The 20,429-nt window shown below is 37.7% G+C and overlaps 1 protein-coding gene across 3 annotated transcripts; it reads right to left on the bottom strand.

Annotated features, from left to right (window-relative positions):
• Nucleotides 1-13,431: 13,431 nt before the first annotated feature.
• Nucleotides 13,432-16,224, bottom strand: LOC148011777 (uncharacterized). 3 transcript variants are annotated; one of them, XM_087670313.1, is made up of 4 exons: nucleotides 15,869-16,224; nucleotides 15,525-15,792; nucleotides 14,920-15,049; nucleotides 13,432-14,446 (listed from the first exon to the last, which is right to left on the bottom strand). In XM_087670313.1, the coding sequence occupies exons 2-4, from the start codon at nucleotides 15,625-15,627 to the stop codon at nucleotides 13,525-13,527; spliced, it is 1,155 nt and encodes a 384-aa protein (XP_087526439.1). In that variant the 5' UTR covers nucleotides 15,628-15,792; nucleotides 15,869-16,224; the 3' UTR covers nucleotides 13,432-13,524. The 3 variants fall into 3 exon arrangements, 2 of the variants coding, with proteins under 2 accessions (XP_087526439.1, XP_087526440.1); XM_087670314.1 differs by having other exon boundaries at nucleotides 15,525-15,628; XR_015689330.1 differs by lacking the exon at nucleotides 14,920-15,049 and having other exon boundaries at nucleotides 14,318-14,446; nucleotides 15,525-16,224.
• Nucleotides 16,225-20,429: the final 4,205 nt, after the last annotated feature.

Below are 20,429 nucleotides of genomic sequence, written 5' to 3'. Positions count from 1 at the left end.
ACCGCGTCTACAAACAACTGACAAGTCAGTGACATAAATACACAACGGTCACCCTGGCGTATCACGAGTGAAGCTCGATATCTCAACACTCCCCCTCGAGCTCAATCCCAATTCTTGCACACCAAGCAGGTCTCTGAACTTGCGCAGCTTCTCTGCGCCCAATGCCTTCATGAATATGTCAGCTACCTGATCCTCTGTGCTGACATAAACTAGATCAATAAGAGCTAGTAAAACCCTCTCTCGCACATAGTGATAATGCACCTCAATGTGCTTTGTTATAGCATGATAGACTGGGTTATTTGCCAAGTGTATACTACTCATGTTGTCACAATAAATGACAACTGGCCCATCTGTAGACTGATGCATATCATAAAGTAGCTTATGCAACCAAGCTACCTCACATGCAGCCATTGCTGCACCCCTGTACTCAGCCTCTGTGCTCGACAAGGCAACTGTAGGCTATTTCTTGCTGCTCCAAGTGACTGCAGCACTCCCAAAAGAGAACACATATCCACTGGTAGATCGTCTATCAGAAATACTACCAGCCCAATCAGCATCAGTGTATCCATGCAACTGTATCTGAACCCCAGTCTCATAAAATAGTCCATACTGCAATGTGGACTTCACATACCTGAGTATGCGTCTAGCCACATCCAAATGTGGTTTCCTTGGAGCCTGCATAAACTGACTTACCAATCCAATAGCATAGCTCAAATCTGGCCTGGTAATAGTCATATAAATCAAACTTCCTATTATACGTCTGTACATAGTAGGGTCTTCTAGAAGCTCACCTGCATCTGTGCTCAGCTTCACATTCTGCTCCAAAGGAACTGAAATAGGCTTACAGCCTGTCATCCCATATTTGGATAGCATGTCCAATCCATACTGCCTCTGCAAGAGCTGTATCCCACTTGGTGATCTAATCACCTCAATGCCCAAGAAATAATGCAGCTCTCCCAAATCCTTCATCTCAAACTTCTACTTCAATAGCATTTTCACATGAAGGATATCTTCATCACTGTCACCTGTCATAATCAAATCATCAACATAAATGACAAGTAGCATAATACCTTTCTCTGTTTTTCTCACATAAAGTGAGAAATCTGCCTTGAAAATCTGAAAGCCAATATTGACAAGATATTGTCCTATCTTGTCAGACCATGCTCTAGGTGCTTGCTTCAAGCCATACAAGGCTTTCTTCAACCTGATAACAAATTCAGGATGAACAGCATGCACATAACCTGGTGGCTGCTCCATATAGACCTCTTCTTGCAAATCACCATGCAAGAAGGCATTCTTTGCATCCATCTGATGTAAAGACCATCCCTTTGATGCAGCCCTAGTAATGACTGCTCTTACAGTTGCCATCCTTGCAACTGGACTGAATGTTTCTTCATAGTCAATGCCATATGTTTGTGCATACCCCTTGACTACTAATCTTGCCTTGTATCTGTTCACAGAACCATCTCCATTGTGCTTCACCTTATAAACCCACTTACAGCCAATTGCATTTTTACCTTTAGGCAAAGTTACTGATTCCCATGTAGCATTTGCTTCCAAGGCATCCATTTCTTCATCCATGGCTTTCTCCCATTTTTCTTTTCCCATGGCTTCCTCAAAAGAAGTGGGTTCTGGTTCCTGTATCACTTTAACCATATATGCATAGTGAATGGCTGTAAATCCATCATATTTCAGCCTATCCACAGGATACCTAGCTCTCGTAGACCTACGCAAAGTAGGTTCACTCCCAGGTGCTCTCAAAACATCCCCAGTCTTCCTTACTCCAGGTGTAACAATAGAAGGAATATCCAACTCATCATCAATGCTCTGTTCTGAGCCACTGGATTCACCATCCACATAAGAGTGACCTGCATTCACATCAAACATGGGCTGATCAACCTTCTCTTTTCCTTTTCGTGATACCTGCATACCACTATCTGCATTGCTTTGAGAAGAATCTCTTGATCTCAATCTGCCTGTCCATGGCGAAGAATGTGAACCACTGCTAGAGGACGCTCCAAGTCCACTAATATTTTGTGACTGCTGCTGTGAATTCTGTGCAGCATTACCATTTTGTGCATCTACATGATCAATCACATTTACTGGTTTATACCAGCTACTCATCTCATCAAAAACAACATCTCTACTCACTGTAAACTTACGAGTAGAAGGGTTATAGCATCTATACCCTTTTTGCTGAGAGTAACCAATAAAGATGCACTTCTCAGCTTTTGGATCCAACTTGGATCTCAACTCATCTTGCACATGTACATAGGCAATGCAACAAAAAATTTTCAAATGAGAAATATGTGGTTTCCTACCAGTATACCTTTCCTCTGGAGTCATTCCATGTATTGCTGCAGTGGGAGTCCTGTTCATTATGTAGACTGCTGTAGCAACTGCTTCAGCCCAATAAAAATCTGGCAAGTCTTTTTCATTGAGCATGGCACGAGATACCTCTCCAATATGCCCATTTTTCCTTTCTGCAATTCCATTTTGTTGTGGGGTATGACTGCATGAATATTGCTGCTTTATGCCATGCTCCTACAGGAACCTTGCAAACTCATTTGAGAGGTACTCTCCCCCTCCATCTGACCTTAGGCATTTTATCTGCAGGCCTGTTTCTTTTTCAACCATAGCTTTAAGAGTTTTGAAATGCCCAAAAACTTCACTTTTCTTTTTCATAAAATACACCCAAACTTTTCTGCTATAGTCATCAATAAAAGTGACAAAATAATGACAGACTCCAAGAGATGCAGCTTTAGTAGTCCACACATCAGAGTGGATTAATTCCAATGGCTTCTCACTCTCTTGAACATGTCTAGGAAATGGTTTCCTTGCTTGTTTTCCAAACTGACAGGCTTCACATACCTTATGCATTTCTGCAACCTTGAATTTGGGCAATCCTGCAACAATATTTTGGGCATGCATTGATTTAAGTCATTGTACATTAACATGACCAATGCGTTTATGCCAGATATCAATATCTGCAACTACACCGGTCCCATGTGCAAACATTGCTGCACTCAATTCAGACATATCTGCATCCAATGTAAACATTCTGTCCTTCTTCTTTCCTTTTACTATCAAGCGATCTTTATTTTTTATATTCTCAACAAAGCATCCATGAGGATTAAATCTGACCTGCAAGCCCTGCTCAACCATTTGACCAACAGAAACCAGATTCTTGGTGATATTCGGGACATGAAATACATCGGACAAGTATTTCTTTTTCCCATCCTGCATAGACAAAGGAATTTTTCCAATCTGCATAATAGGATGTGCAGTATCATCACCAGTCTCCACAAATCCTGGTTTTTCCATTTTCCTTGCATCCTCCATCCATTCTGCATGACCTGTCATGTGGTTTGATGCACCTGAGTCAACATACCATACATCATTGCTTTCTTCTGCACTTGTCACAGAATTGTTCATGTGCTGCACCATAAACAAATGCTCATTTCTGTCATTACCCTGTCTACTAGAAGATGCATAATTCCCTTGTTGCAGTTTTCCATTCATGATGTCATTCTGCTTTTTATAGCAGTCTTTAGCCGTATGACCCATTTTACCACAGTAGTAGCATTCAACATTACTGTTTGCATTTTGGCCTCTTTGCCATCCACCACGACCTCTTTGGCTCCCCTGCCTCTAGAGTTACCACGTCCTCCTCCATAGGACTGGTTTTCTTGAGTTTGTTGCATATTCTGATTTCTACCACGGCCTCCAAATCGGCCTCCTCTACCTCTGCCACTACCTCTTCCAGCATTTTAGTAGAAGACATCTTCTTTTGAAGTTCCTCTTGAAGAAGATGCACCACCATTTCTCTGCTCCTCAAAAATTAGAAGAGCGATCAACTCCTCAAAATCAGGAAATCTTTCACGAACTGAAATGGATGTCCGAAACTGTGCATAATCCTTTCTTAGACCATTTAAGGTCACAGAAACTAAATCATCATCTTCCACTAGCGACCCAATGGAAGCAAGTACATCTGTAATCTTCTTCACATTCATGTGGTAGTCATTGATGCTCATACTTTCTCTTTGCACATTATGCAACTCTTGCTTGAGCTGCATTTTCCTGGCTTGCGTATTTGTGCTATACATTTTTTACAAAGTATCCCATGCCTCCTTTAGCGTACTTGCATCCTGAATATGCACAATCATAGAGTCTGAGATACTGATAGACAGCCAGTACATAACTTTCCTGGCTCTCTCATGCCATGCTTTGAATGCCTGCATTTGCTGTTGACTGGGAACATCAGGAAGAACTGGTTCTTCTTCATTTCTTGCCACAAATTCCCAATATCCTTTTTCCATAAGGAAATTCGTCATTCTAAACTTCCATGCTTGGAAGTTGTTCTTGTCAAGCTTTTCAGTTACAATCTGTGAAAGAGAATCAGACGCCATTACAAAACACTGCAAAAAATTTTGTCACTGCAAAAAACACAGCTTCACCCTCACAAGGGCAAATCTGCAAAACTGGTGAAAGTGGTATTTGACCACACAGTCACTTCCTAGTGATGATTTTGCATAAACAGGAACCAAGGATGATTCTGTAACTCCCAATGTCTCTACACACAAGCATACGATGCAATTTCTGTGGTAACTTTTCACCGACCTGTAGAACAGTGGTCGCATAGCATAAAACTGGGCGTTTTCTTGAGTGCGTGCAGAAAACTTTCGCCTCCAAAACAGGCCCCGAAATGGCCTCAAATCAAAAAAACAGGGTCGCCAAGGGCTAAATCCCTCTCCTGCAGCATATACTGGCCTCTTGCTTCACCGCGAAGGGCGTCTCAACCTGAGACAATGTACTCTTGCAATTTTCAGCTGTACTGCTTGCAGAGATCTGCTCCCAAAATAGAAAATGAAAGCAACACTGCTCCTCTTACCAGAACACCGCAAGCTTGGCTTGCTTTCTTGAGCTCCTTACCACAAACAAGGCTCTGATACCATGTCAAGATTGTGGGAGAGAATGAAGGAGTCTCACTTGTAGCTTTCTTGCTTGCACAATGGGGGAATACACACAGAGGTGGAGGCTAAAAACAGTTTTCCTCTTCTTAGTTGTGTAAGCCAAAAAGAAGTCTAGTACAAAGAAATAGAAGAACCCTATATATGGATCTCAAACCAAACTCAACTAACTAAGGTGGCATACTAACTGAGCCACAAACTAGAGTAGATAAGGATAGCTATCATGTAGCTATTATTCATGGGCGGTGTACCAACCACGTCTGCAAAACTGACAAGTCGGTGACATAAATACACAACGGTCACCCTGGCGTATCACGAGTGGAGCTCGATATCTCAACAATTTCATTAGAGAAATGGTACTTATAGGACAGATTGATCTACTTCATGTGAAGACAGAAGACTAGGTAGCCGATATCTTTACCAAATCACTTGATAAAGAGAAATTCGTTTGTTTCATGGATCTACTTGGAGTACAGTAACTAGTCTGAGCTCAAGAAATGGAGTTTGAGAAGGGGGAGGATGAGCTTGATTCTTTTGATCTTAAAAACCTCCATCCATTGAGATTGAGGGTGAAGACAAGAAAGAAGAGATAAAAGATGACTTAGATGTAGGTAAAAACAAAAAGGAAGAAGTAGAGCTTAGAGACACTACCACTCCCTATATAAGTGTTTCTGGCTCCAACACCATGGTATAACTCTTATAGATGTCCAAATGCTCCCCCAAAAAGACTTGAACAAGTTTGGAATAAGTTGGAGTGAGCAGAAGATCAATGGGAGTTATTCATATGTCAGGGCCCTGACTATAATGAAAGCTTGAAGTGAAGCTCTTCTTCTTGGGCCTAACAAGTGATAAAAAAGCTCCTTGAGTAATACTTTTTTGAATTGATTATATCTAGCTTTTGCAATCACAAGCTCTTTTTCTTCTCAGGCCTAAGCAAGTGATGAAAAAGCTCCTTGCGAAATACCTTTTCGAATTGATTATATCTTACTTTTGCAATCAAAGGATTCAAAATTTTTTTAATAATATGATACACAATTTTTAGACATTAGGTGTGGGTGACATTGGCAAATGATTTATGCAAGAATATTTAGTGCATATAGCTAGAAGGGTGGCAAGGCTGCATGCTGTGCCACCTATTTTTTTTTCCCTTTGTAACCATCGCTATTTGCGTCGGAAATTTACTCTGCAATTGTCGCTATTTGCGTCACTATTTGTATCGCTAACCCAATTAGTGACGCAAATGCGAAATTTTTTTCCATGAATAATTCCGTCACTTTAAACATCGCTATCGGGTCTATATGTTGTAGTGCCACTTTGGAAACCGACATAGAGAGAGCAAGAGTTCACGCCTCTCTCAACAAGAAGGGACCAAAGCGATAGTTTTCACTGATTCAAATGCCATCAACCTATAATAGTAAACCCTTTAAAAATATTTTGATTGATTGTGGAAGCACACATTCATTCATATCACCAAGGTGTGCTAGAAAACTATGCATAAACACAATGCATGCACCTAGGCTGATAGTTGAGTTAGCTAATGGAAAATAAGTTTTCTCAACATAGCAAACAATTAAGGTGGAGTTGAATCAAGTGGCAATCAGACGAACATGCATTTTCTACAGGCTTGCATTCAGCCATACCATACTTCTGTAATATGTCATGAGCATACTTCTTCTATATAGTAGCCATATACCTTGAGGCATAGAGACTATCGCAATCCCAAGAAAATACTTTAGTTCACCAAGGTACATAATGACTCTGCCTTGCTCCAGGCATCATAACAGATCTAAGATTGCTCCAGGCGTCATAACAGATCTTAGTTCACCAAGGTACATAATGACTCTGCCTTGCTCCAGACGGTACATAATGAGATCATGAGAGGCGGTACATAATGACTCTGCCTTGCTCCAGGTGTCATAACAGATAGAATGCCCAACTCACTATCCAAACTATCGCTGTTAGATGACTCGTAATCTGCTATAAGTGGACCTATCACATCCTCAAGCATCTTTTCTTTTCCCTTATCCAATCTCCCCCTCAGGACCACTCATAGATGTACTCACTATAGGTGTATTTTTATCATTACTAGTGTTGGCTAATCCATTAGTAGCCACTACAACCAGATTACCATACCATGATGCCATCTCATCAAAACAACATCTCTGCTAATCAATGTCTCATGTGTAGATGGTACATAACACTTGCAAGCTTTCCGGTCTTGTGCATAACCAAGGAACAAACTCTTGACAGCTTTAGGATTCAATTTCTTTCTCTTTTCATTAGGAACATGCACATATGTAATGCTGCCAAATACCTTCAAGTGTGAAATGTTAGGCTTATGACCATACAACCTCTCATATGGAGTTACATCATGAATCCTTGTTGTAGGGGTTCTATCAGCACATAGACAACAGTCACTATTGCTTCAACCCAATAACTATTTGGCAAACTCTTCTCATTCATCATAGCTCTTGTCGATTCCATCAATACCCAATTTTTTCTTTCTACTACACCATTTTGTTGCGTTGTATAGTTGCAAGTTAGCAGTCTTTTGATCCCATGTTTAGCAACGTACCTGTCAAAGTAATTAGAGACATATTCTCCACCTCCATCTGATCTAAGACATGAAACTTTACAACTCATTTTCAACATGCTTCTTGAAATCCTTGAATGCATCAAACACATCATCCTTATGTTTCAGTATGTAAAGCCAGGTGTACCTGCTGAAATAATCAATGAAGGATACATTGTAATGAGCACCACCAAACGAAGCATTATGAGACGTACCCCATACATTTGAATGTACCAATTGCAAGGGCATGAGCTATTCTGTACATGTCTCATAAATGGAAACCGTGTCTGCTTTCCAAACTGACATGCATCACATACATGTCCAAAGTCATGATACTTGAACTTAGGCATTCAAAGCACACTCTCCTTTTGCTGCATAGATTTTAGCTTTTATACATTCACATGGCCAATTGGCTTATGCCATATCTCAACATCCCGTTATAGCACCATCATCATGTGCAAACATGGCTACTTTCAATTCTGGAATTGACGCATCAAGAGTAAACATTATGCCATCTCTTCGGCCTCTAGCAATCAGTTTGTAGTCATTACGATATTCTTCAATAAAGCATCCATCTCTATTAAATCTCACTTGCAGATTCTATTTTGCCATCTATCCAACTGACAAAATATTCTTGGTTATTGTAGGTACATGTAGTACAACATGGAGACTCTTTTTCTTGCAATCAAGCATCAACAACAAAACAATTCCTGTGTATGAATGTCATGTTGGTGTCATCCCTAGTACACACATAACCATGTGGACCTGCAACCATCTCATCAAAGCATTCTCCATGGGGTGTCATATGATTTGAAGCCCCTGAATCAATACACCATCTCTCATCTCTGTTCTGCCTAGATATATTTTTAGACACATAGTGCATGGCAAATAATCTGTCAACCTGCTCATCACGAGCACCGCTAGAAGATGCATAGTGCCCATGTTGTTTGCCCTTTGCATTCATATTTCCCTGCTTCTTGTAACAATCCTTTGCAATGTGTCCATATTTGTTGCAATAATGACACTCCTTATCTCTGTTTGATTGATCATTTGACTGCCATGAACTAGATCCACCACCTCTACCATGGGGTGATCTCCCCCTGCCTCTAAAGCTGCGAGATCCACACTGGCCATGTGTATTTGTGACATGCCATGCATTCTATTGATGCTATCTATAAGCATTTTCAAGTGTCTCCTCGACCTCAAAAAGAGCCACGGCCTCTACCGCCTCTACCACACTGGCTAGAGTAAAGAACAATGTCTCTACTTTGAGACATACTAGAACTTATATTCAGCCCAAGCTTAACTTCCTCATGCAGCAGCAAAGCAATTAGCTCATCCCAATCAGGGGATTCAGCTCTCATAAAAATAGACGTATCAAATGCATTATACTCTTTGCCAAGTCCATTCAATGTCACTGCAATCATATCATCCTTTGACATTAAAGATCCAATGGTGGCAAGCTAATCTGCTATGTTCTTGATCTCTGTAGTGTAGGCCTAAATGCTTCTGCCATTCCTAGACATGTTATTGAACTGTTGATTTAGTTGAATCTTTCTTGCATGTGTTACATTTCCATAATTCTTCATGAGTGTGTCCCATGCATCCTTTGGAAAACTGCATCCAATAATTTGTATAACCATAGCATTTGATGTACATAAGAAAAACCAATGTAACACCTTGCATACTCTCTCAGTCCATAGCTTATGAGCCCTTTTTTGATCATTTGTCGAATTCCTTTTATGCATTTCAAGTTTAGCCTCATCACCTGTACATACGTCCCAATAACCTCTGCCAACCAAAAAATTCTTCATACGAAACTTCCATAAAGCAAAATTTTTGTTGTCTAGCTTTTCTCCCACAATTTGAGTGATATTGTCAATGCCTTGAGCATTTGCCATAGTTGTAGCTTAGGTATTCAATGATATATAAAACATGTAAGTATCTTACTCCTTTTCCTACAATTCAAGACCAGTCTCATGCTATTCAAGACAGTTTCTTGTAATTCTGGACAGTTTTCCTGACAACCTATATGTTGTAAACTGTATTCCAACAATGAAAAAACACAATCAACTGAGCATAAACCATGATCAAATCAGTTCAAAACATTCTATGGTAGTAGCAAAACATTCTATGGTAGTTGCCACTCTATGCAAGAGTTGATACATGTCCAACTAGTTAGAATATATTGCATATATATCAAGTGAAGATGATAAGTATCCTTCCTGTAGACAATAACCACTCAATACCATGGTATAACCAGTAACAAATCAGTCCAAAATTTGGTCTTTCAACACTCACAATATCCCAAAAAGAATCTATCACTCAAGTGGTATGATTCAAGTATTTGTCACTAGCAAATAAGCATCACATATACTTCAACCCTATAGGTATATTGTTTCCAAATTCAGGACAACAACCAGTTTACCATTTCCAGCCTACAAATAAGCTCAAAGATTGAGCATTTAACACTCCAATATCATGCTCAAATGCATGATAATAAGGGCATATACATTTTTAGGATGAAAGCCACTAGTGCCCTGGAATCACTTGCTATTTACTGCAGTAAACAACTAGTTTGCACAGGTCTGTGTTGAATATCTCAAAATCTGTGAGGAATTTGAAAAACTTTCTTCTGCAACGTTGTAGACCACATTGAACAAGCAAGTATCGTGGGCCGTTTCTCCAAAAAATATTTATGTAGTAAGATATAGCTTCTACAAAAAAACAAGTTGCAGGCACAGTCTCCTTTGATGACGTTTTCTTCAGATTTGATGTCTTGATGTCAAACCACTGCCAAGCCTTCAAGCTTTAGGCATTCAAGCTTTGATACCATGTTGAAAGAGAGGGAGAGAGACATAGTGGATCGGAAGATGAGCCTCAACTCATTGTTGTTCTTCTTCCATTATTCTTCCATCATACTAACTGAAAATGACTTACACACATAGGTTTGACTAACCAAGACTAATTGTGGTTAAGTCACTAACTACACCGACTTATTGAATGTCACACACGTGTACAACTGTATCTCGGTCACACACATAAAGATAGATTGACTGAAGAGTAACGAGAGCTTGATATTCTAACAAATGTATGTACAATACTATATGGGCCACACGCTTGTCCTTTGTGTACTTTAAGATGCTTATAATGGTTTTCTAGCATGAGGCACATACAATATGGTTCGAAGCTCACATCCCTTAGTATGCTATACAAAGGAAAAAAGCATAAAGATGGAATTAAGACTATGGTCAACTCTTCGAAAAAAAAATTACCACTTGATATATGAGTGAGTGAGTGAGTGAGTGTGTGTGTGTGTGTGTGTGTGTGTGTGTGTGTGTGTGTGTGTGTGTGTGTGTGTGTGTGTGTGTGTGTGTGTGTGTGTGTGTGTGTGTGTGTGTGTGTGTGTGTGTGTGTGTGTGTGTGTGTGTGTGTGCATATATATATGGGGCCAAATGATTCCTAAACTTTATGAAATATAAGCAAGTGCACTATCATCATCCATAGTGGTACTTAGTATTATATATTATCATATACTCAACTAAACACTTGGTTTTTAAATGTCTATTGGTATTACAACCCTTTGTGAAATGAAAAAACAAAAAAATTATATTAATAGGTAAAAATATGATGTTCAACTATGTTTGATAAGATGTATCTTTAAGGTGTTTTGAAGTTACTGAATGAGGACAAAGAAATTGAGGCTAAGATAATAGAAGACAACTGAAAATATTGTGTTAGCATCCAATGACACATAGAGGAGAAACGACAAATAGGAGAAAACAAGGGAAAAGAGATATTTGATCATGAAATAGTTTATATGTGAGATTTTTGTATCTAATTAATGTGTATTATCATGCCACTTATTTTTTTATTTCTCTTAGATTGATAATTTATGCACTATGTATGGTCTTTTAATTGTTAAGTCAATCTTTATGCCATTAAGATCTAATTTTTCATGTGTTATAATACAAGTCACTTATTCATCATCATAAGCCTTTCATTGTCTAATAAAGCTAATTTTTATTTTTGGATATTCTTATGAAGCTAATCCCTATGGTATTCTATGAGTTTATCTCTAGCAAGTTATTCGAGTATAGAAAGTTTGTAAAGATAGCATGATTGTGTGTAATAGAGATACAAAAGGTTGAAAAATTCATGGCATATCTTGAAGTGATGTATCTACACATATAATATCATCATCTTATAAATGGATAGACTCTAGGAAGACTTATGCTATGTTGGTATTAGGTAATTTCATATGTAGAGTGCTCATTAATGAGTATAACTATAATATTTTTGAAAAACTTGAAGCTTAAAGGAAAAAATGAATTAATTTTGCTTATATAGATGTATGATTATCTAGCTCATTAAGATATTTAAAATTTTCTATTATTGAAACCATTATAACTTAAAGTACTACAGCATCTATGATGTTTACAGTTTACTCCTACATAATTAAAATATATAGTTATATTCACATATTAAATTTATTAATATTGAGGTATGCTCATTTATAGTAATGGAAAAGCTAGAAAAGCAAGGATTTCCCAATCACACTTTGAAGTTCATAATAATATTCCTTAAACACTTGAAATTTACTAATTTTTGAAAAAGAACACATTGATTTTTCACTAATTCTTGAAAACATGCTATTTTTGCATATTTTTTGAGAAATCTAGAGGAATCTCCTTATGAGAAACATGTAATGTACCAAAAGGTTTGCAACTATACTCTATGCAAAGTTGAAAATAGCACAGCCATAGTTGATAAAAAAGGGTGCATGTAAAAGTATATTTATGTGCTTGGAAGAACAACCTATTCATTAGCATTTATTTACACATTTCTTTAAACATTTCAATGTAAATTAACGCCATGTGTTTACACATAAATATGCATGTGTAGTTAAAGAGGCCTATAAAGTCACCTCTGACATTTGCCTCTATGGTGTTCAATTTGGGCATTGTAATGTCTAATTTGTATACCCAAAGAACTAAGTTGCATACAATGTTTTACATGCATAACAAGAGCCAAATGCCATCATCAAGTGTGTGTGTGTGTGTGTGTGTGTGTGTGTGTGTGTGTGTGTGTGTGTGTGTGTGTGTGTGTGTGTGTGTGTGTGTGTGTGTGTGTGTGTGTGTGTGTGTGTGTGTGTGTGTGTGTGTGTGTGTGTGTGTGTGTGTGTGTGTGTGTGTGTGTGTGTGTGTGTGTGTGTGTGTGTGTGTGTGTGTGTGTGTGTGTGTGTGTGTGTGTGTGTGTGTGTGTGTGTGTGTGTGTGTGTGTGTGTGTGTGTGTGTGTGTGTGTGTGTGTGTGTGTGTGTGTGTGTGTGTGTGTGTGTGTGAGAGTGATAATCCCTAACTAACTTTAAGCATTCATCTATTAAATATCTTTTTGACTTTTGGATCAAGAGTGATAACATTACAAGTATGCACAAACCCTATTTCATGAAAATTTAGTATCTTCTTGTTGACTTGCTATTTGCTACCTTACAACTACACATGAGCTATATTTAAATCCTTACAAATATTATCAAGATAAACATCATGTGCTCAAAAGGGACTCAAATATGTTGAGTTCTTTTGTACATGCATGGACCATGTCAAGCAGTCATCTAATTGAAAGTTATGAGAGAGAGAGAGAGAGAGAAAGAGAATCCTATTCCAATATACAATGCATTTCTAGCAATAGATTGTTCTTTTATTCATAGTTGCATTACTATGAGTATGCACAAACGTCATTTCAAAACACCTATATTTTTGTTACTTGCCATTGATAACCTTACGACTACCCATGGGGAATTAGTTTCCATTGAAAATGTATGAACCATGTGACATTATCCTCTATTAACAATGAGAGTGAGAGAGAGAGTCTCCAATCTATGTGAAAAATTAATTTGTTTAATATAAGTGGTTGACATAATAGGGTTATTTACAACATTCAACTCATGCAGTTGCATGAGTAACAAATATATGTGATCTCAATTATGGAATTTGTTGTAAAAAAGGATTCTCATCCACATACAAATATTCAAGACTTTCAATCAAAATTGGGGGAGCATTTTGGAGTGGGTGATCAGTAGCAAAGTATATGCTATGGTCATTAACCAATTGGTCAATATCTCCATCTTTCATTGACAGTAGTGGGAGTAAATTGTGTACCAACCATTCTTCATTGTAGTTTTCAACAATGAATGGAAGATCTTCTTGCATATCAAGATGGTGACCACTAGGGAAAGGTGAGTTAGTATGCTTGTCTTGATATTCGCATTGGATCCCGTCAATAGTTTCATGATGTAACTCATCTTGGGGATGACTAGCATTGGTGCTTATAATACTAGATTGGCTTGTACATCTACTTATTGTTGAAAGCGTATCAACATTCTCTTGCAATGATCCTGATAAACTACATGGTAAACTAGTATTGTCATTGCATATAGAGTTGTCAAATGTTCCCTTTGAGTGTGGTGATAAATTAGCAATGTGTCCAACATTGGTATGTGTAGCCTTGACTTTAATATGTTTTTGTTGCTTATTAATTGAATTTTGGCCTATGATATTTTGGTCTTGAGGTTTTTCATTCAAGCTTCTAATATGCAAGCCAATTAAGGGCATGTCTACAATGTCAAGGTCAAAAGGGAAGAGAAACGAAGACGGGATCTTTTTATGATAGGTTATTTTGTCTTCTATGACTTGAGGGCCCAGAACATGCAAATTAGTAGCTCCTTGTTCTAAATTTCCGGATTTCTCAATGCCAGAGGTCATATTGCCTTGTGATCTTGTACAACCAATCATTTGATACTCCTTCCTCTTCTTCTTCATAAGTACTCTCTTGATTTGGGTGTTCCACAAGTTTTTCACATCATTGTCCGTTCTACCTTGAAGATGAGAAGCTATTTCAGACCACCTGAAAGAAAAGATAGTTAAACATGGCTTGCGCAATGAGTAACTTACACTACATTGATCCTCCTAGCATGTTGATAAGTCCTTTATAAGGTCTCTTGATGCACAACTTATTACGGGGCTTATAAATCACTATCATGATGTTTAGCTAGTAATCACAACTATCTTTAATCCATATTTAACTTAGAAATTGATTATTGATTGTAGCATACTTCTTAAATCAAGTTAATCAAAATCCCTCCATAAGTAGTTTATTAATGATGTCCAAGTGATTGGTCACATACTATAACACATGATGTGCAAGTGATTGGTCAACAAGACTACTAATGATAATAATGTGCAATCGTAGCGAAAGCTACACATTGTGTGAGTAGTTAAAACTAAGTAGTAATTTCATGTCCGTTAGTAATTTCATTTCCATTACGATGCTATTGTGGGCTAATCCATAAAAATGCAATTATGCTTTGATCATTGTACCTGTTGCCTAAGGTCTGGTGCAATTGGAGTACGAGTTCTAGTTCTGATGGGGTGAATTGGCCTCTTTTCAAGTTGGGTCTCAAGTGGTTCATCCACCGTCGTCGACAACTCTTGCCACAACGCTCTAACCCTATCTCATTACAAACTTGGTTAATAAACATTAGCAAGTAGTGAAAGAAAGTCATGCTATATTGGTTAATCAACATAATAGTGATGAGTTGGAATCCAATCTTAGGCTGATTCTTCGTATTAATCATTCATGATTTCTTGTTTTTCTACACAATGGAGGCCGATAACTAATGTCATACTTATTGGTTGCACTTTAGTCAAATAGTTGGATGCCAATTGAAAACAAGCTATGATCCAATCATAGCAAAACCAACAATTTGAGAATTGATTGAAATTATCCACTATCTATGCAAATGAAGCTGATGTAGAATAGATGCTGCACGCAAGGGTAATTAATGAACACCCTTGATTAGCTGCAGTGTTTGAACAGTAATTGAGCATTGATGATTAGATCCGATGCATGACAATATTCCAAAATGCAACAAAGCTGGTAAAATTAACATCTATAATTATCGATGATCGATTTACTGCAGTACCTGCTTTGCGAGCAATGTCGCTCCAGCTGCCATTGTTGTACAGGGCAATGCATTGCTTCAGCCGTTCGTCTTCGTCCGGGGACCAAAGCCCTTTCTTCAGCATCCTTTAGATTGACGAGAATTGAGGATCAGGTGCCTTAATTAGGACTGATAATGAGTGCACCCTTGATTAGGATTGATTGGTACTGAGTAGGAGTCCGTAATTAACAATGTCGTCTGATGATTCGAGAGTGCGGATCACTTGATTTCACCGATAGTCGCGTCTCAGCTAATTATCAAGGTCCAGAATTTGCATTAATTGATCACAGACTGATGATATCAGAGAAGAAGATCAAGTTAATCACCTGCGCCAAATTCTTGATGAGCCGGATTGGACAACGTAATTGGGATTGGATTAGTTATCATTCGAGAGCTGCGATGATAGGATCAGGAAATAGGTGATATAATTGATGAGAGAGAGAGAGAGAGGAAGACGTAATTATCTCAGGCTAGCCAGTCCAAGCCCCTCGCGTTCCTTACATAGTACTTACAATCAAGCTGATATGATCGAGAGAGAGAGAGAGAGAGAGAGAGAGAGAGAGAGAGTAGTAATTATCTCAGGCTAGCCGGTCCAAGCCCCTCGCGTTCCTTACATAGTACTTACAATCAAGCTGATATGATCATGAGAGAGAGAGAGAGAGAGAGAGAGAGAGAGAGTCGTAATTATCTCAGGCTATCGAGTCCAAGCCCCTCGCGTTCCTTATATAATACTTACAATCAAGCTGATATCCTGAGAGAGAGAGAGAGAGAGAGAGAGAGAGAGTCGTAATTATCTCAGGTTATCTCATCGCGTTCCTTAATTATATATTTAATACGTACAATCAAGCTGATATCATGAGAGAGAGAGAGAGCCGTAATTATCTCAGGCTATCTCCTCACGTAACCTGGCGTTCCTTATGTAGTTAATACTTACAATCAAGCCTCCGACATTATATTAAATCGATTGATCGCCATCGTATTAAATTATTTTTTCATTGCTTAGTTTAAGGCAACGAATCGATCGAGTGAGTTGCGATGGTTTGACGTCTGCTCATTAAATTAATAATTGAGTTATTTATTCAGTGTAGTTGATTGCCCATCATATAAATAACTTTGGATTATGTCGAAATCAACCATATTATATTTGCGTATATAATTTGACGGCAGATCGCATAGACCGCAGACCTTGCCATAAATCTCACGTACCAAATCATTGGTGGCTATAATTAATATAAATACAGAGAGAAAACCCCATTTTTTTAAACAATATTCCCAAAACAGGAACGATTCCCGTTAGTTACGGAACGACAGCAGCCTCTGGCCAAACTTTAGGAAAACAAGTCCCCCCAAATTGATTATTTATTTACTAATCAAGAGAAGTCAAAAAAAGAGAGCCCTTCCTTGCATTTTTAAATCCTTTCTTGTTTTCTTTTGCTTTCCTTTAACCCCTCCATTTCTTTGATTGTGATACTGCAGCACCATGATGTTTTCCAACCGTCATGCATGTTTTTTGGCCTTCTATACAAGCACATCACTATCAAACATTTCGATAGCCCATAGATTAACTCTCAAAGGTAAGGTTTCCCATCAAAACTCAAGCCTCCGCCATAACTTGTTTGCTAAACTAAGTACATGCAGTGGGATTAGCGGATTGGGTGCTCTGAGCTTAGGGCTCTGCTCAATGGTCGTGGTTTATTCTCAAGGGGTGCACCTATAACAAACCCTACCTATCATGTGCATTCAACATATATTTAAAGAAACCCTCTTCTCATATGCTATAAGGTAATTGAATGCCCCCTTGTTCCTAAAGTAACTTGCTAGGTTCTTTTTAAAGTGCAATAGAAAATCCCCCTTTTAAAACTAGCTACACTTACATGCAAATTATTTCACACCCTAGCATACTAAACATACTTTTTTTAATCCTTTCTTCATCCTTACTATGAGTATGCAACATGTTTTGATTATATGAAAGCATAAAAAGAGCTCGGAAGTTCAAATAGGACCTCATTAACAATGAATTCAACTTAGGGAAAATTAATAGTGATAGATTGTATGATTTGATAATTCCAATAAGCAATGTGTAATGTAGAACAACCAAAGTCTAGAAAAGACTTGGATATTTTGAGTCCAACAAGTGAGATCTCAAGAATAAAGGGACCACAATATAAGGCTACTCTATGAAGGTGATATATATTGCACGTTTTATTAAACTTGCATGGTTGTGAGTGTGATATAGGGGCTAGGTTCTCAACCTCTTTACACTATCAATCACTATCTCATAATAGATCTCTCTACAAAAGTTTAATATTATTTCTATCTTGCAAAGGAGGTATAGCAAAATTTTGGTTTAATGGTCACAATATTTGAAGAATGGTCATCACAGTTGAACAAAGGTGCCAACATTAGGACTTTAAGTACGTTAAAAGTGTGATGTGAAAGATCTCTCTCTCTCTCTCTCTCTCTCTCTCTCTCTCTCTCTCTCTCTCTCTCTCTCTCTCTCTCTCTCTCTCTCTCTCTCTCTCTCTCTCTCTCTCTCTCTCTCTCTCTCTCTCTCTCTCTCACATAAAAGCCCTTAAAATTGAATATCATAAGATCAGATTGTTTATTTAATTCAAGTGAATTGTTCACATGGCCTTTAATGTAAGGAAACTGCACATTAAAATGAAAAGCTCATATTAAAAATGATTCTTTAACCAACCTCATAAAGAATGCAAAGTAGCTCGTCAACCAAATGTATAACCAATGTATTCATCATGTGATGATTAGAAAATATTTGAGTTCATTTTACTATACTCTTCAGTAGCCTTGGATGTTATTATACTCCTAGATTACACATGTGTACACTGAGTATTCATAAATTTTCCACAAGTTGACATGTTTCATAGTATCTCTATATCATGGAAATTTGCAAGCAATGATGGAGCCTTCATCAATTCAAGACTTAGCATCACATTCTATTGACTAGTTATGTTTTTCATTTTTGAACACAAAATGAACTTTATAAAGTACCCACGTGATTTAAACATATAGTGAATAAAAGGGCCACATAAGGCTTTATGACTTCTTCAATAAGAACTTGATTTGTTTCCCATTGACCAATACCACACAAATGAATGTTTAAATGGAAGAGTTAGAGAGTGCACCTAATTAAATCTTAAAAACACTACTTAATCAATAATTAATTGGCTTAAATTTGATCAGCATATCTTTGAAGAAGCTATGTATTTAATAGTGGCCCAATTATGGAATGCAACCCCTTTTAACAAGCTTAATTTTTGGTAGTGGAAGGTGGCTCTTAGGAAGTTACTGACTAGAGATAGATTTAGACCCTAGGCAATTGTACCATTTGTCTATCCTTTGTTTCATTTGAAAGAGAAATCATGGTTCTACCTTTGTTCTAGGAATATAGAGACCCAGACAAGTGCAAAAGAGTTACAAAACTAGTTTATTCTAGTAGCCATTGCATGATAAGGTTACTTGGAAAGGTGCATTGTTAGGATGTAAAGGAAGGATGAACCCTGATCTTTAGTTCACATATCAAATGATTAGAGTGCTAACTTTGATTGCTATTTTGGAATATAGAGACCTAGACAAGTGCAAAAGAGTTACAAAACTAGTTTATTCTAGTAGCCATTGCATGATAAGAGGACCGACTGCCCTAAAGCCAGTGTCAGGCCTATTTTAGGTCTCAACAACATGTGGTGCACTTGTCAAGAGCCACTAATAAATGGTAGTTTCTAAATATGGTTAATAGGGGCCAATTTTTCATTGTATGCCAAAGAGCATTGAGATAGATCTGTTATTTATTGGTAGACACCTCAAGCCAATATTCAACAATAAAAAAGAGCTAAAAGGGCTAGATGGCGAGCCAAGATCATTAGGAGATATTCTTCTAAGTATAGTAGTCTGTCCATCAAGATTTAGCTATAAGTGGTGTGGTGGCCAACACTTTCTGAGAAACTTTCCTAATGTCAAATGTGATACATGTGGAAATCTAGCTAGTACATGCTGGAGTAAGATTAGCTCTCTTCAATAAGGGAGTAAGTAGCCACGATTGCAAGATGAGAGATCAAAACAAATATTGCAGAGAGGAAAAGCTATCATTGAAAAGATGCCCAATTATAGTTGTTTAGCCTTATCACAAAGCCATGCATGTCCACACCATTGATCAGGCTTTATGACTTCTTCAATAAGAACTTGATTTGTTTCCCATTGACCAATAGCACACAAATGAATGTTTAAATGGAAGAGTTAGCGAGTGCACCTAATTAAATCTTAAAAACACTACTTAATCAATAATTAATTGGCTTGAATTTGATCAGCATATCTTTGAAGAAGCTATGTATTTAATAGTGGCCCAATTATGGAATGCAACCCCTTTTAACAAGCTTAATTTTTTGTAGTGGAAGGTGGCTCTTAGGAAGTTACTGACTAGAGATAGATTTAGACCCTAGGAAATTGTACCATTTGTCTATCCTTTGTTTCATTTGAAAGAGAAATCATGGTTCTACCTTTGTTCTAGGAATATAGAGACCCAAACAAGTGCAAAAGAGTTACAAAACTAGTTTATTCTAGTAGCCATTGCATGATAAGGTTACTTGGAAAGGTGCATTGTTAGGATGTAAAGGAAGAACGAACCCTAATCTTTAGTCCACATATCAAATGATTAGAGTGCTAACTTTGATTGCTATTTTGGAAGCTTTGAATCAAGTGGTGTTCAAATCCCAACGATGATGGCTAGTCTCTCTAAATGGTAAATCCTTATCCTTATATATATATATATATATATATATATATATATATATATATATATATATATATATATATATAAGAGATGCTTAAGGTTTTGAAAACTTGTTGTAATTACTGAGATGTCAAGCTCAACAT

This window comes from Lygodium microphyllum, chromosome 28 (assembly GCF_053477565.2).
Source record: "Lygodium microphyllum isolate KBCC chromosome 28, Lygodium_microphyllum_v1.1.10, whole genome shotgun sequence".
NCBI classification, from domain to species: domain Eukaryota; kingdom Viridiplantae; phylum Streptophyta; class Polypodiopsida; order Schizaeales; family Lygodiaceae; genus Lygodium; species Lygodium microphyllum.
Note: the sequence above shows the minus strand (reverse complement) of the source record. Positions and strands in the feature narration are given on the sequence as shown.